Genomic DNA, 18,359 nt, shown 5'->3' on the forward strand with positions numbered 1-18,359 from the left:
ACTCAGGAGGCTGAGATGAGAGATTATTTGAGTCCAGGAGGTTGAGGCTGCGGGGAGCTATGATCATGCCACTGCACTCCAGCCTGGGTGACAGAATGTGACCTGTCTCAAAAAAAAAAAAAGAAAATGTGACATATCAAAATTATAGAATATTAAAATTATAGAATGCAGATACAGCAATACTGAGAGGAATATTTATAGCTTTCAACAACTATGTAAAAAGAAGAAGGGTCTGAAATGGATAACCTAAGCTTCAGCCTGAAGAAACTACAAAAAGAAAAGATATAAAACCAAAGTAAGTCAATGAAAAGAAATAATAAAGAACAGAACCAATAAAATAGAAAACAGAAAAATAGTAGAGAAAATCAGTGACACTACAAGTTTGGTCTTTGAAAAGATCAGTAAAATTGACAAACCTTTAGCTAGATTGACCAAGAAAAGAGAAAAGATAGAGATTAGCAAAATCGGGAATGAAAGAAGTGACAGCACTATGACTCGTACAGAAGTTTAAAAGAATTATGAGGGAGTGTTATGATCATCTCCCACCAAAAAATTAGACAACTTGGATGCAATGAACAAATTTTTTTAAAATTTACAGATGTTCAAAACTGACTCAAGAAGAAACAGAAAACATAAATAGAACTAAAAAAAGTAAATACAAAATTTTTTTCAATTAGTAATTTTAAATATTTCCATAAAGAAAACCTCAAGCCAAAATTATTTCACTGGTGAATTCTATCTAATGTTTGTAGAAGAGATAATACCAATTCTTCCCATACTCTTTCAAAAAATAGAAGCCAAAATTGTATAAGAACAAATAGTATTATCCTGATACCAAAATCACATAGACATAGTAGGAAAACTACAGATCAATATCCTTCATAAACATATATTCAAAAATTTTTAACCATATTAGCATGCTGAATCTGGTCACCCATAAAAAGGATTAAATACGATGACCAAATGAAACTTATTCCAGAAATGCAAGGTTGGTTTAACATCTGAAATCAACTAATGTAAGGTACCATAATAGATAATAAAATAATATGATATAAGACAAAAACTTTATATGATCACTTCAAGATGCAGAAAAAACTTTTGACAGACTACAACAGCACTGATAATGAGAAATCTCAACAAACTAGGAATAGAAGGAAGTTTTCTCAACCTGATAAATAGTGTCTACAAAAAGCCACAGCTAATATCATACTTACTAGTGAAAACCTGAATGTTTCCCCGCTAAGACTGGGAACAAGGCAAGGAGCTTCTACTCTTACATCTACTTGACATTGTTTTGAAGATTTTGGCCAGTGTGACCAAGCAAAAAAAAAAGAAATAAAAGGCATCCAGACTGGAAGAGAAGAAGTAAAACTCTCTTGTGACAAGCTGTATATATAAAATACCATGGAATCCACCCCCCCAAAAAAGCTATTAAAATGAATAAACAACCGGGCACAGTGACTCACACCCATAATCCCAGCACTTTGGGAGGCCAAGGTGAGAGGATTGGCTGAGCTTGCAGGTTCAAGACCCCCTGGGCAACTTGATGAGACCTCATCTCTACAATAAATCAAAAAATTAGCCGGTCATGGTGGCACACGCTTGTGGTTCCAGCTACTTGGAAGGCTGAGGCAGAAGGATCACCTGAGCCCGCAGGTGAAGGTGGCTGTGAGCGTGCCACTGTACTCCATCCTGGGCAACAGAGTGAGACTCCAGCTCAAAAATTAAATTAAATTAAATTAAAAGAATGAAAAGACAAATGACAGACTGGGAGAAAATATTTGCAAATCATATATATTGTAAAAGACTTGTATCTAGAATAAAGAGCTCTGGGAACTCAATAAAACATTCCAATTTTAAAATGGGCAAAAATTTTGAACAGACATTTTGCTTAGAAATATATACAAGGAGTTAATATGCACATTACACGGCCTGAGCAACATAGTAAGACCTCGTCTCTACAAAAAATTTAAAAATAAACCAGGTATTGTGGCATGCACCTGTAGTCCAGCTACTTGGGAAGCTGAGGTGGAAGGATCAGTTGAACCCAGGAGGTTGAGGCTGCAGTGAGTTGTGATTGTGCTCTCTAGCCTCGGCAACAGATTGAGACCCTGACTCAAAAAAAATAAAAAGGCACATTACAAAATGCTCAACTATATTAGTCACTAGGGAAATGCAAATTAATTAAAAGCACTATGAGATACCACTAGAATTATACCAACTAGAATGTCCATAATAAAAAAACACAGACACTACTTTTGGTCCAGTGGCACGTATCTGTAATCCCATCTACTCAGGAGGCTGAAATGGGAGGATCACTTGAGCCCAGGAGTTTGAGACAAGTCTAGGCAACATAGTGAGATTTTATCTCAAAATCAATATCTAAATAAAAGACAATACCATGTGTTGGAGAAGACGTGGAAAAACTGAAACCTCCATACATTGCTGGTAGGAATATAAATTGGTACAGCCTCTTTGGAAAGTAGTTGGACAGTTTCTTAAAAAATTAGACATAGCCTATGCAACATATCAAGACCTCATCTCTAAAAAAAATTGAAAATTAACCAGGCATGGTGGCACATACCTGTAGTCCCAGCTACTCAGGAGGCTGAAGTACAAGAATTGCCTGAGCCCAGCAGGTCGAAGCTGTGGTTGCCTTGAGCATGCCACTGCCCTCCAGCCTGGGCAACAGAGTGAGACCCCAATTCAAAAAAACAAAACAAAGCAAAACAAAGGCAAACACAAACTTACCATATGACTGTGTAATTTCACTGTCTGGAATCTACCCAAGAGAATTGAACATATTTACACATATAGACAGTACACAAATGTTCATAGCAGCATTATTTATAATAGCCAAAAACTGGGAGCAATTCAAATGTCTATCACATGGTGAATGAATAAACCAAATGTAGTATATCCATACAGTGAAATAGCATTCAAAAAAACAAAAACCAAAAAAGTAAGCACTGCTACATGGTATTACATGAATTAACCTTGAAAATATTGTGCTTAAGAGAATGAAGTCAGACACAAAGACCATAATTTGTATGATTCCATTTATTTGTTTGCTTGTTTATTTTTGAGTTGGAGTCTCATTCCGATGCCCAGGCTGGATTGCAGTGGCACGCTCACGGCTACCCTAGTCTTGAACTGCTGGGCTCAGGCGATCCTTCTACCTCAGCCTTCCAAGTAGCTGGAACTATAGGTGCGCACTACCATGCCTGGCTAATTTTTTTTTTTTTTTTTTTTTATCGTAGAGACGAGGTCTCACATGTTGCCTGGGCTTGTCTCAAATCTGCGGACTCAGGCAATCCTCTCGCCTCGGCCTCCCAAAGTGCTGAGATTACAGCACTTGAGCCACTGCGCTCGGCCTGAGTGATTCCATTTATATGAAATATCCAAAAAAGGCACATGTGTAGAGAAAGAGCAGATTTTAGGGCTGGGAGTGACAGTGGTGATGAACTGCCAATGAGAGCTGGTTGTTTAGCTCTAAGGTAGGACTGTGATGGTGGTTGCCCAACTCCATGAATTTACTAAAACTCATCTAACAATATATTTACAGTGTGTGGATTTTATGGTGTGTAATATATACTTCAGTAAAACCATTTTTAAAGGAACTTTCTCACTTTCTTGATCTTTTTGTGCTTAAATTTTGAGTGCTCTTATAAATGCAACAAAGTTGGTTTGTTTACATTGTCACATAAACCCTCTGATTTATGCATTTAATAATATCTATCTCATAAGAATAACAACTTTTAAAGAAACATCTATTTGCATGAATACCTTTGTTTCAGATTTATTCTTCCAGCACCTCTCTGTGTTTTCAGTTCCAGAAACGTGACCTTTTAAAAAATTTTTATTTTATTATAGAGATGTGGAGTACAAGTGTGGATTAGCTACATAAGTAGGCTGCATACAGGTGAAGTTTGGGCTTCCAGTTGGCCCTTTTTTTTTTTTAGTTGGAGTCTCACTGGTCACCCAGACTGGAGTGCAGTGGCCGCTCCCGGCCACCACAGCCTCGACCTGCTGGGCTCCGGCGATCCATCCGCCTCAGCCTTCCCAGTAGCCGGAATTACAGGCATGCGCTACCACGCCCGGCTGATTTTTTGATTTATTGTAGAGATGAGGTCTTACTGCCCAGGCCAGTCTCGAACCCGCGGGCTCAGGCAATCCACTCACCTCAGCCTCCCAAAGGCGTGGGATTACAGGCTGAGCCACCGAGCCCAGCTATCAGGTACCCTTTGTATTGTTACATGTCTCCCACCATCCTCCCTCTCTCCTTCCCCTAGCAGTACCCAGTGACTGCCAATCCTCTTTTGTGTTCATGTGTCTATTGCTCAGAACCCACTTATGAATAAGAACATGCAGTATTCAGTTCTTTGTTGCTGTGATAGATTGCTTAGTATAATGGTCTCCAACTCCATTCAATTTGCTGCAAAGTCCATGATTTTGTTCTTTATGGCTGCATAATATGCCAATGTGCTTATGTACCACATTTTCTTTATCTGTCTACTTTCAATGGGCAGTAGGGTTGGTTCCATGTTTTAGCTATTGTGAATAGTGCGGCAATAAACATGCGTGTGCAGTTGTCTTTTGGGTAGAACCATTTATAATTCCTCAGGCTATATTCCCAGGAAAGGAATTGCTGGATCATATGGAAGGTCAGCTTTTAGTTCTTTTAGAAATCACCACACTGCTTTCTGTTGAGGTTGAACTAGCTTGCACTCCCACTAGCATCGTAAAGCATTCCCCTTTCTGTGCACCCATGCCAGCATCTGTTTTTTTGTTTGTTTGTTTTTTACTTATTAATGATCAAAATGTCTTTTGATTCTCAACTGAAGTTACTATTCATTCTGTATTAATGGTCTTGTGTTTGACAGATTTTTTTTTCCAGGGTGATACTTTTAGAAACTACAGCATGGAACCATTTTTATATATGTTTGATGTTATTTGTTAAACTCTGAAATGTGCCTTGGTTTTAACTATTTGCTTATCTTTCCCTTTAAAATAGAATATGCTTCTCTGGGATCACTCTATGACTACATTAACAGTAACAGAAGTGAAGAGATGGACATGGAACACATTATGACCTGGGCCACTGACGTAGCCAAAGGTAATGACATGGTGTATTCCTACAGAATTGGTGGGGAGCATTTTCCCAGCCTGAAATGGGGACATATGTCAGAAACTTTTTATTCTGTGTCCTTAGATGTTCTTTTTTTTTTTTTTCAGACCAAAAGTAGTAAGAATCTGCAACTGAAGTATTTTAGGTCATTGCCTTTTCGTTCCTGAATTCCTTTTATCTTTATTCTTTCTCTACTTTATTTCTTTTCCTAAAATCAAGTTCTAGCTACACTGCAGAGGTTTTTGTCATGTTTTGTGATATTGTAGTTGGCCAACTTGCTTGACACATTAAATGGAAAAATCATAATTCTGTTGTTCTCAAAGTCTCTGCTTGGACTCAGTATCAAGAAAACATGATTCATTATAGGATTAGTTCTACTCACTTTGTATATGCTAAAAATAGATATCACTTGAAAAAATTTATTTCTTTCACCATGTAAAGCAATTCAAATTTTATTTTATATTTAATGTAAACTTGGGTATCACCCTTGAAAATTAAATATTTTTAATACACAAAATTCCTAAACAAGGTGCCTATTCTTTTCCCTCATAAATTTCTGCATAGACTAATGCTTTCTAAAGCAATTCAAAGTCCATTTATTTTTATGTCTTTTTTTTCCCATTTTTCTAACTGACCATTTCTGAGTTTTATTTTAACTGTCAAAGTTGCTTTGGAAACAACTTGAACTAAATAATGAACACTGATAGTTGTATTTTGTATTCTAGTAAATCTGTATTCTAGTAAATGTATCCAAATTTTTTCGAGACAATTAACTTCCTTGCATTTTAGTACTTTATTCTCTACAAGCATCTCTTTACAAAGCAAATAAAATGTTATTTAGTACTCAGTAAGGGGAGCACCTCATATTTTGCTTTTATTTTGTGTGACTTGCAGAAGTAGTAGTCTTTCCTTTGAGGAGTTATCTTGTCTGTTTTAAGTCTCATCAACATCTGCCAAATTCTTCACATAGGGATAGTGAATTTTTCTTTTAAGTTTTATGCTAGAGGCTGGTGCTGAATGATTACCTTGTAAGAATAATAAACCAGCTGGGCGCCGTGGCTCACGCCTATAATCCCAGCATTTTGGGAGGTGGAGGCAAGAGGATTACCTGAGCTCAGGGGTTCGAAACCAGCCTGAGCAATATGGCGAGATCACATCTTTACAATAAATCAAAAAATCAGCCGGTCGTGGTGGTGCATGCCTGCGGTTCCAGCTACTTGGAAGGCTGAGGCAGAAGGCTGAGCCCAGCAGGTTGAGGCTAGAGTGGCTGTGAGCATGCCACTGCACTCTAGCCTGGATGACATAGTGAGAAAAAAAAGAATAAGCTCTCTGTTTAGGGTGGTGTACTTAAGACTTTGGTTATGTTAATTATCTTAATTGTGTATTCATGCATTGGGCCTTTCAAATCAACCTTAAAATTTCATATTCCTCAAGATATTTTCATGTAACGTCATAGTCAATTCTCTGCATGTCAGTAATTCACAGGAACCACTGGTTTGTAAGCAAGGTGACGTGCTTTGATTGGGAGCTGCCTGTAGCATTGTGGAGATACACTTAAATAAATGTCAATGCACGTATAGGCGGTCCTTGACTTACAGCACTGTACCTTAGAGACATTTGCATTTATGGTGCTCAGCCAATTACACCCATGTTATTACTTAATGGCACTTAGGTTGGATAGACAGCAAACAAATCAGCTGACATCAGTCACTCTGCTTCCTGCTGCGCTCTACTTAAGCATCCTTGGTTCCAGCCTACAAACTACTTCTCCCTGCCCCCTCAAGTGCCTGCAGTGTCATCCCTGTCTGAAGGGTGAATTTCTTGGCTCCAGATCAGTCATTCTCAGGAGGTTCTCAAGAGTGCTGGCATTCTGCATCAGAAGGGCAAGGGGGAGAAAGGGGCAGGATTTAGTAGCAAGCTGGAACCACAGGTGAAGAATAGGGAAGAAGAGAATGAGAGTGCACCCCCAATGATGCCCCAAACTACCAATTAATCAAAGCCCTTTTGCCTGGTTAGTGAAATGATCTGCAAGGCAAGTGCTAATGTGTTTGGCCTTGGGTGAGAAAAGTAAGGCCAAGAAGAGGCCTGTTTACTTATAGTCATAAGAAATACTTAACATTTAAAAATCCTTTAAGGCTGGGCACTTTGGGAGGCCGAGGTGAGTGAATTGCCTGAACTCGTGGATTCGAGACCAGCCCTGGCAACTTGGTGAGGCCTCATCTCTACAATAAATTTTTTAAAAAATTAACTGGGCATGGTAGCACACACCTCTAGTTCTGGCTACTTGGAAGACTAAGGCAGAAGGATCGCCGAAGTCCAGCAAGTTGAAGCTGGGGTGGCCGTGAGTGTGCCACTGCACTCCAGCCTGAGGGACAGAATGAGACTCCAACTCAAAAAAAAAAAATTCTCTAAGATGGCCTAGAAAAGAAAAAAGAAACCAGTGCTTTAGGAAGGACTTCAAACCTCTCTGATAAAGATGTATGTAGAGTTTAGAGATTAAGTGGGGAGGCTTGATTTTTGTGATCATATCTCAAAATTCAGCTATGTATCTTTCATGATTGAAGCCACTGGTGTGATGATACATTGAGAAATCAAAGAATGAATAATTCTCTCCAAATAAGGGTTGACTCTTGTATTTTGATATAAGCATTGCCCCAAGTCATTGTTGTTCAGAGAGTATCTCCTCAGAGCAAAAAGGATTCTCTTCTTTCTAGATGGGAAGAAGAGTGGACGGTGGACTAGCGTGTATATCTGAAATTGCTCCAAGTCACTCAACAATTTGTAAATGGAACAATTAAACCAGATAAACCCCAATCCAGTCTCAAAATGGTCAACCACTGATTCCACATCTCCCCAAAAGTCTCCTCAATGGTCAAAATCTCACTCTGTTACCCAGGTTGGAGTGCAGTGGCACGCTCACAGCCATCATGGCCTCGACCTGTTGGGCTCAGGCAATCCTTCCGCCTCAGCCTCCCAAGTATTTGGAATCACAGGTGCACATCATCACACTCAGTTAATTTTTTAATTTATTGTAGAGATGAGATCTCACCATGTTGCCCAGGCTGGCCTCGAACTTCTAGGCTCAGGCAATCCTCTCATCTCAACCTCCCAAAGTGCTGGCATGAGCTACTGCACCCAACCACCTGCCAAGTCTTTGTTTTTTTTAGAAAACCTGAACATTAAACCTGATGAAAGCCTTTTTCATTCTTAATTATTTGCAATAAAAATAAGGCAGATTATAATTGACTCTACAAAAACAAATTAAATAAAATTTTATGTGTCTGTGAATACTACTGTTTATATACACTATTATCTAAGTACATGCTATATACATCGTACACAAATAAATTATGGTACTTTTTCTTATGATTATCTCCCATGAGAAAGAAAAATGCCTATATTTAAAACTTTTGTCTTGGGTCTTGTTTCTTGAAATCCTTATTTATCAGCGAATATAAAAAATATTTTTGCCTCTAGTAGTAATTAAACAGATTATACCTGCAAAATTATTAAGGAATATGATTTTAAAGCAAGAGAGAGGTAACTATGAAATTCAGTCATGAAGCTTATTAAATGGTACCCAAGTTGAAGCTGTTGAATTTTTGTGGTTTGAAGTATGTAGAATTTCATATTAGAAGAGAAATTTCCTTTATCCCAGTTACATCTTGTTTAAGCTCATTTAGATGACTAATACTTGTGTTAACTTGACTTTTTTCAGCGCTGTCGTTATGTGGCAAGAACTTAAACTTTTTTCTTATTTTCTTTGTTCTTTCATGACTGTTCAGTATATAATAATTAGAATGATAGAAGAATAAGAGATTTTAAAATTAACCTTTATAAAATTGAAATGTTCTGTATGCTTTACAAAGCCAAGACTACTTACTAGTTTTTTTTCAGTGGATAGTTCATTTTTAAAAAGAAGGCTGTTTGCTGCATGGGTGGAAAGAGCTATTTCTTCTATTGTTAGAAACGATAACTTGAGAAATAAAGGAAGAGGATATAGTTCAGTAGAAAATGTTCATTTGTCCTAAGGGGGTAAATAATACAGAAATACAGAAAGAGTCAAACACTACGAAGGGATAACCATGAAATATGGCTCTTAAAGTATAACTTTTGATTTAAAATAATAAAATTCCATAAAGGTTATATATACCCAATTTACAGAAGTAACTTTATTTACATCCTAACTAGGTTGGAATTTTGGAGTATGTTTAAATACAGATTATCTCAACGATTTATCCCTGTAAAAAGAATGAAATATTTTACAACTAATGAATATTTTTCTGTCTGGAGATTGTAACATTCTTTACCAACTGTAATTAATCCAGTCCTACCAGTTCTTCTCACCCCAACCACAACCTCCACTCTCAGGTCTTGTTGGAATGAGTACTGGGACAATAATCCAAGCAGTAACTGGATCACTGTGGACAACCAAATGAAAACTGAAAACCCTTTTCAGAACTTCGGCAGATTTAGAAGGCAGTTGGTAGTGGAATACCTGAGTCACGGGACACTTCTTTCACTGGATACTGTGCTATTTTCATGCAGATTTCAGAAAATTAAGGTGTCCTTATTAGGTACTATAAGAAGCTAGCCTTACCCACAATCAAATTTCAACCTCTGAGAGACTAAAGCACATAAAATTTACTTAGCAGAGAAATGTTACTAATGTAGACATACCTTGTTTCTATTTTATCAATCATGGAAGAATAGAACACATGAAATTAGTTTGTGCTATTGAATTCCTTGAAAAAATACAAAATGTAATACTAAAGCAATGTTGAAAAATACTAATGGGCCTTTTTCTTTCTTTTGCAAAAAGGAATGCACTATTTACATATGGAGGCCCCTGTCAAGGTGATTCACAGAGATCTCAAGTCAAGAAATGGTAATGTAGTCGTATGTTTTTATTTTACCTATTTTATTGCAAATTACATGCACCTGTATATAGAAATAAGCATCATGCCCTCCATATCTTTTGTAACCTGCTGCTTCACTTACTGCTGATACCATGAAAATCATTCTACTGTCAGTAAATGTCAAAATTCTCTGTATTGTTTGAAGAAGTTGCATAGTATTCCACTGTATGTATATAGCACAGTATGTGGACATTTGGGTTGTTTACATTTTTTCTATGATAAGAAATGTTGGGCTTAATAAACCTTTCAGTCAAATTTTTCACCATATCCCTAATTAGTCCCCATTTTCTAAAAGAGGTATTGCTGGGTCAAAATATGCAGCCATGTATTTTTAGTTTTCTATTTTTAGGTGGTTCTGTGCACTAGCAATTTTGAATTTTGTTCTAGTTACTTCTGAATGATATAGTGCAAATTGTTTATGCCAGTCATAGCCATATTACCTGGAGTAGTGCCCAAAGTGAGTAGCACATTTGGGAGTGTGGATAGTAAAGGCTCTCTCTTTCTTCTTTCTCTTCTTCTGTACGTTCTAAAGTTTACTTATGGCCGTGTATTTTATAGTTTGGGGAGTGAGCGTTTTAGAATAACTTGGAGGATTAGGCATTACCTTCAAGTAGAAGTACTAACAGAATGTTTCTTCTGTTACATCGCTTCAGAGTTATTTGAGAAGGGCAGTAGGACTATTTAGCTATCCAGAACTAGCCGAAGTAAACATCAGAGTTTGCTAGTTTTTTAAAAACCTTGCTATCAATTAATTATTTACATGCCTTCTAAGTGGTCCTTCTCAGTAAGAAGAAAAAGAACTATTTTTAGCAGCTCTTTAGATCACTGCAGTTAAAATGGGTGTATGCTAATAGTACAGTCCTTAGAATGGGTAGTGATGATGAGTACAGAGGAGGACCAGAGAATGAATCGACCAGGTACCCCTGCTCATGCTTAGGACTATGAGGTGTGTGTGTGTGTGTGTGTGTGTGTGTGTGTGTGTGTGTGTGTGTGTGTGTGTGTGTTTATTGGGCTGGAGGAAGTTGTTGGCACCTAACACCCATCAGCAGTTCAGGCTGGCCCACCAGATAACCCTGCTAGCTGACTCTGGCAGACTGTCCTTTCCTCTTCTAGGTCTTCACTTATCCTTTGGCTCTTCTTAAGACATAAGCTTCTGGAATGACCCACTTTTGATGTGTAGTCAGCTAATAGGAAGCCATTAGAATCTAGTAGAAAATATCAGAGTTTTGTGACTTTATAAATTTTCAGTTCATGCTCAGAATTTCAATTTTAAAAAGTTATTTGACTTCAGTACATTCTAAATCTTCTTTGAGAGAAGAATGATGGATTTATCCATATCCATGCTATCATTATGAACACTATACAGCAATGGAGAATGTCATCATTTAAAAAATTATAGTTGTGTGTAATTTCGTGATAGGAACACACATACACTCATATTGAAAGAATATAGACTTAACTTTGAGCAATTTCTTTTCCCCTGGGAGAGGGAACAAGATTATTTCATTCTCTGTGTTATATATTTTTTAATGGTAGATCTTTAAAAATGAGCACTTGTTAATCTTTAATGAGAAAACTGAATAAAATATCATCAGTCTTTACATTTCTATTAGCAAAACTTCATAGTTTTCTTACAGTGTCAACCTTACCCTGAGGCTATTTCTGTATAGTAGATCATGCAAAGATAATTTCCCCCTTAATAAAATCATTAGTAGCAGCTACCAGGTAGAGATCATCTACCATGTTCGAGGCACTGCATGGCTTACAAAAGAAGTTCCTAACCTAGTTCTTCAGGGTTTTATCTTTGGCCTCATCTCCTCTTATGCTCTAACTCTTACACTCCCATAAAAGCCCATCTGTTTATTAACACTCCCAAAGAGATTTCAACTTCAAAACCGTGTGCCTATCTGCTTGTTAAACATATCTACATAGATATTTTACATGAGCCTAAAATGTATTATGTCCCAGCTGATCTTTTCGTTTTCTCTCTACCCCCAAAAAAGCATTCCTGAATTTCCTTTACTCAATGGGTGGCTACACCAGTTGCCCAAGCCAGGAATTAAAGAACTAGGATTATAGTTTGAATCCAGAGCTCCTGTTCTTTCTGACCACTAACATGAATTGCCTCTTTATGTGTTTTCATCCTTGAGTTCTCCTCCTTCCTCCATATCCAACTATTAGTCAAGCCTCGTTGATCCTGCTCCTAAGTATTTCTTGGGTCAGTCCACTTTCCCCCTGCTACAGCTTTGGTACAGGAATCCTCATCTCTCTTGGTCATACAGCCTGCAAGTGCAGTGACTTCCTTGCCTCCAGTTGTTCTCTGATACAGTCTTCCCTCTGCACAAGTGTTTATTTCAATCCTCCACTTAAAGCTGTTCATTGGCTGTCTGTTTCTCACAAGCATTCTTTTTGACTTGGCCCCTACCTTCCAAAATGTTCATGCCTTTTCTTCTGCTCCTGAGTTTTGCATAGAAAAACATAGCATAGGTGGTCTCGCCAAGTTGCCCAGGGTGGTCTCGAATCCCTGGGCTCAGGCAATCCTCTCACCTTGGCCTCCCAAAGTGCTGGGATTACAGGGGTGAGCCACCGCGCCTGGCTGTTTGTGCCCTTTTTTACTGGACAGTGCTGCATTTGGACCAAACAAGTGTCTTAAAAACCTGAATCAGTACCCAATGGAATTATGCTTTTGTTTTAGTGTAATCTTCCTTTTACAAAATCCTCAATGCTGTAAATGTATTGCCCTTACCTTTCATAATGTTGTACTGAAGATAGAAGTTTATTATTTTTTCAGCATAAGACAGTTCAAACAAATTAGGTGATTGTTATAATTTATCTTTTTTTCTTTTTAGTCGTTATAGCTGCTGATGGAGTATTGAAGGTATGACTATGTCTTTTAATTTTTTCAATTGTTAATTTCAGATATAGGTTCTTATAACTGATCATTCTTTTTTTTTTTTTTAATTTTATTTTAAAGATGATTTCCCCCCTTAATAAAATACATTAGTAGCAGCTAGCAGGTAGAGATCATCTACTATGTTCAAGGCACTGTATGGCTTACAATTCTGGGTTAAGTATACAAATGTTCATTATGCAGGTACCCTTGTTGATGAGGTGTGCCCCCTCTCCCCTGGCAGTTTCCCACTGCTGCCAATCCTTTTCTTATAGTATTACAATAATTGTTCAAGGTCCGTTTATGAGTGAGAACATGTGGTACTCAGTTCTTTGTTTCTGTGATAGATCACACTGATAATTCTTTTATTTTATTTATTTATTTTCTTGAGTCAGAGCCTCACTCTGTCACCCAGGCTGGAGTGCAGTGGCATGTTCATGGCCACCGCAGCCTTGATCTGCTGGGCTCAGGTGATCCTTCTACCTCAGCCTTCCAAGTAGCTGGAACTACAGGCATGTGCCGCCACACCCGGCTAATTTTTTTATTTATTGTAGAGATGAGGTCTTGCCAAATTTCCCAGGCTAGTCTTGAACCTGTGGGCTCAGGCAATCCTCTCACCTCAGCCTCCCAAAGTGCTAGAATTATAGGCGTAAGCCACCGGCCCAGCCTGATAATTCATTCTTTTATTGGCCAATAAATAGAACATTGACACTGGTTCCTCTTTTCACAGATCTGTGACTTTGGTGCCTCTCGGTTCCATAACCATACAACACACATGTCCTTGGTTGGAACTTTCCCATGGATGGCTCCGGAAGTTATCCAAAGTCTCCCTGTGTCTGAAACTTGTGACACGTATTCCTATGGTGTGGTGAGTTCATCTTTCACTTCTTATTTGCTAATTAAAATACAAAAGACAAACAACCTAGATAAGAAAGACAATGCTGCTGTGGAATGCCTGAAGCAGAGGCAACCCAGAACACTTTCTAATTGCCAGAATATTTACTTTCATCATTTGTATACATCTGAGTTATTTTGTCCTGAGTTGAGAAAAAACCAATGCCACATCCAGGAAACGAATTAAATGGAACCTGAGATAGTGTTGAGCCACACTTTACCTGCAGAGAGTGCTTTTCTGCCGGGTGAAAATATGACCGTAGAATATCTCTGTAACTCAGTGGAAATGCAGGTCACTTGGAACAGGACTTCATTGTAATGGATTGCTGAAACAGTATCAAACCACCAAGTGAGTTCCTTAACAAGAAACTTTTGGGTGTCAGCTACTAAACTGATTAGTGCGTTTCTAAAAGTAAAACAGAATGTACTTAGCACCTAGCAGAGGGCCTTGTCTGTGTCTGCTGCGAGTCTTAGGGTAGTAGTGACTGTCTGAAACACGACTCTAGGGTGTTGTGTAAGAATAACAACGGGAGCAACGCAGGAGAATAGGATCATGTGGGGATGGAGTGCTCAAGGAACTGAGACCACCAGAATGAATCAGTTAAGCAGCAGAAGCTTCTAGGGGAGGAGTTTGGAGATGAATCACTCCTGCATTATCAGAAAGACAGAAGTGAGTGGTGGGGACGGTTCTTTGCAGGAGGAAGGAATTCATTCATTGCCTTTTTTTTTTTTTGAGGATACTTTTTTTTCCCTAACATTTTATATTTTTTCTAAAAGTCCAAAATAACTCCCTGTCTTTGCATTTCATACTTCCAATTATACTGCCTATCTATTTGTACTATTACTTTTTTTTTTTTTTTTTTTGCTTTGGTGTCTCACTCTGTTACCCAGGCTGAAGTGTAGTAGCACGATCACAGCTTACTGCAGCCTTGACCTCCTGGGCTCCAGTGATCCTCCTGCATCAGCCTCCTAAGTAGCTGAGACTACAGTGCACACCACCATGCCCAGCCGATTGTTTTTATTTTTTGTAGCAATGAGGTCTCGCTCTGTTTCTCAGGCTGATCTCAAACTCTTGGGCTCAAGTAATCCTCTTGCCTCAAGCTCCCAAAGTGCTGAGATTACAGGCATGAGCCACAGTGCCCAGCCTATTATTACTTCTTAAAAGGACACTTCCATAGTAATGGGAAAAGAAGCAGACTAATTTGGGCCCATATCAACATGTTTGTTTTTCCTGGACATCTGTGTTTTTTTTTACTGAAAATATTGGCTGATGGCACAAGAGGAGATCAGCATTGTCAAACATGTTCCTTTTTCTTTATTCAGTCTCTAGGTATTTACTGCTGGCTTCATCACTTAAGTTTTGGGCTTGTTTCGGTTGGCTAGTTCTTTCTAAATCATAACACATACTATGTGCACCAAATTAGCATAATAGAGGTGAGTTTTGTTGGCTATGGAAAAAAATCATTTCAAGAATGAAATATATGTTTTGGGATAAAGTCTAGAATTGTAAAGGTTGGAAGACAAGAGTAATGTAAGGTTATCGACCTAGTTTCCCTTGATTCTGGGTGTTTCTAAGAATGAAGACTATAAACTAATAGACAGTGATCAAATAATTCTTACTGAAAGAAGGAAAACACAAAATGTAGATTTCAGAGGAGAGGAGATTCTAAAACTGGTCTCCTCTGTCAAAAACTACTACCTCCTAACCATCAAATCTTCACCTGCAGGGTATTCTGCAAGTGCGTCTTTGTTGCCATTTAAGACTCTTTATGAGATTGTTTTCTCTTATGAAATTATGTTCCTTCATTTTTTTTTTTTTTTTTTTGAGTTGGAGTCTCACTCTGTCGCCCAGACTGGAGTGCAGTGGCCGCTCCCGGCCACCGCAGCCTCGGCCTGCTGGGCTCCGGTGATCCTTCCGCCTCAGCCTTCCGAGTAGCCGGAATTACAGGCATGCGCTACCACACCCGGCTGATTTTTTGATTTATTATAGAGATGAGGTCTCGCCGCCCAGGCGGGTCTCGAACCCGCGGGCTCAGGCCATCCACTCACCTCAGCCTCCCAAAGGCGCGGGATTACATGCTGAGCCACTGAGCCCGGCTTGTTCTTTCATTTTTAAGCAAAAAATTTATTTATTGAGTCAGACACTGCTAGACACCACCTGGGAGTAATTTAAATTTTATTTGGCCTGCTCTTGGGGACCAGTGTTTCATTTTATACTTTAGAACAGGAGTCAGCAAACTTTTTCAATAAAGGACAAGATGGTACATATTATAGGCTTTAAGAGCCACTTACAGTGTCTGTTGCGTAGTCTTCTTTGGCTTATGTTGTATTTTGGTGTTTTTTTTTTTTTTTACAATCCTTTAAACGTGAAGAGCCACTCTGTTTTCTGTGGTAAGCCACAGTTACAGACCCCTCTGTGGAACAAGACAGGCTTGGAAAGTTGGTGACGTGGCTGAGGAACATGGCTCACTTAGTCGATGTTCCAGCCCACAGCTCGGAGTGGTTCCACACACAGTTCTCACTCCTTTGGCATGCTTGTGTATCTAAATGTATATAGACATATAAACATATATATGTATATATGTTGGTGTGATATATATATTGATCATATATGAGTGTGTTGGTTATAGTTTTTGTTTTTGTTTTTGTTTTTGAGTCGGAGTCTCACTCTATCCCCAGGCTGGAGTGCATACTCATGGCCACTGAAGCCTCAACTTGCTGGGCTCAGGTGATCCTTCCACCTCAGCCTTCCAAGTAACTGGAACTACAGGTGCGTGCCACCACTCACAGCTAATTTTTTTATTTGCTGTAGAGATGAGGTCTCGCCAAGTTGCCCAAGCCGGTCTTGTCCAGGGTTCAGGCAATTCTCTCATCTCCACCTCTTAAAGTGCTGGGATTACAGGCGTAAGCCACCATACCTATGAATCAGAAGACTTTTGAGGCTCATTTTTGCACTTGTGTATCCACATATATACAGTGCTTTTATTTTAAAATTCCCCTCACATCTTGGAGTTTCCCTCTCTCAGAAATTTTTGACCTAAAGGTACAACTATGAATTATACATCCGGTGAACTTTTGGTCTCAATATTGTTTCATTTATGAAAACAAACATCGTGCTACCTTCTTTCAAAGCTTTAGAGTTGCCAGGGAATTTGGTGTGAAATACACCCTTCTGCTTTTCCTCAGCAGAAGTATAGTCATAGTACTAGTAGCCAGTCAAGCATAGATTCCTTTTCAACTGTGAAAGATCTTAAGAGGTGATTTTTGTTTTCAGAGCTTAGAGTCTCTTCCTATATCATTTTAAAATCCTTTTACCCATTCCACATTGACCCACTTCTTAAACATAGTCTGGGTCAACCTCTCTGGAGCTGCAAATTTTCTGTGTATTTTAGTAAAAACCTTTTCACTCAAGTGACTCTGCACCACTTTTCAACAGAAGGACCTGAACATGTCTTTTTGCAGTTTTGGCCAGCTGCCTTCCCTTCCTCCCTCCCTCCTTTTTTTTTTCTAGAGACAGGGTCTCACTCTGCTGGCCAGGCTGGAGTACAGGCAGTGGCACAGTCATAGCTCACTTTAACCTCAAGCTCCTGGGCTCCACAGATCCTTCTGCCTCAGCCTCCCAAGCTGGAACTATAGGTGCACACCACCACGCCTGGATAATTTTTGGTTTTTGGATTTTTTTTTTGTAGAGACAGGGTCTTGCTATGTTGCCCAGGCTGTACTCGAACTTCTGGCTTCAAGCTATCCTCCCACCTCAGCCTCCCAAAACATTGGGATTACAGGCACGAGCCTCTGCACCCTGCCAGATTAGGGTTTCTACTTGTTTACTGACCTTACTTTAGGTTGCTTTTGTTTTGTTTTATTTGGGGGGGGTCGGGTGGAGGAGGGATCTAACAAATGCTGAACAAATCACTCTGTCAAGTAATATACCTTCCTGAATCAAGCTCTCCAGCCAGCTTCTGAGCCTCTCCAGTGCTGTTCTATATTTTCACACTGGATGTTGCTCTTCAGAACCTGTTTACCCCATTACATGATTTGAAATATCATTCCCACATTCATGCTAGAGCCTTCCCTTAACTGGAGGAAATAAAAATGCCATTTCAGTAACTTGTTTTAAAACAGCTTTTGCTGTTTAACTCTCTTGAAGAGAGGTTTGCTGGAAAATTACTGGTTGCCTCTCTAGCTCTGTCAGCAAAATTCCATTCAGAAAAGTGTACGTTTAATGATAAACAAAAATTCAGGATTATATTTAATTCTGACTTCTCATCTTATTTGTTCTAAACAAACACCATTAGTGAAAGAAAAAGTACAAGGCATGCTTTCCAGAACCTTCTTTTTTTTTTTGAGTCAGGTCTTACTCTGTCACCCAGACTAGAGTACAGTGGCACGGTCATGGCATACCCAGCCTTGACCTCCTGGGCTCAAGCAATTCTCCTGCCTCAGCCTCCCGAGTAGCTGGGACTACAGGCATTTACTACTTTGCCTGGCTAATTTTTTGATGTTTTGTAGAGAAGAGATCTTACTTTGT

General features: G+C 38.9%; 1 protein-coding gene across 1 annotated transcript in view; it reads left to right on the plus strand.

Annotated features, from left to right (window-relative positions):
- The window catches only part of MAP3K20 (mitogen-activated protein kinase kinase kinase 20), a 176,423-nt gene that overhangs the window by 71,190 nt on the left and 86,874 nt on the right, over positions 1–18,359 (plus strand). The window contains exons 4-7 of the mRNA XM_008064748.2: positions 5,015–5,116; positions 9,951–10,016; positions 12,897–12,925; positions 13,668–13,805. Coding sequence (XP_008062939.1) covers positions 5,015–5,116; positions 9,951–10,016; positions 12,897–12,925; positions 13,668–13,805 — 335 coding nt within the window. The remainder of the gene's footprint in view (positions 1–5,014; positions 5,117–9,950; positions 10,017–12,896; positions 12,926–13,667; positions 13,806–18,359) is intronic.

This window comes from Carlito syrichta, unplaced genomic scaffold (genome assembly GCF_000164805.1).
Source record: "Carlito syrichta isolate Samal-C Ts95f unplaced genomic scaffold, Tarsius_syrichta-2.0.1 Scaffold307991, whole genome shotgun sequence".
NCBI lineage: Eukaryota > Metazoa > Chordata > Mammalia > Primates > Tarsiidae > Carlito > Carlito syrichta.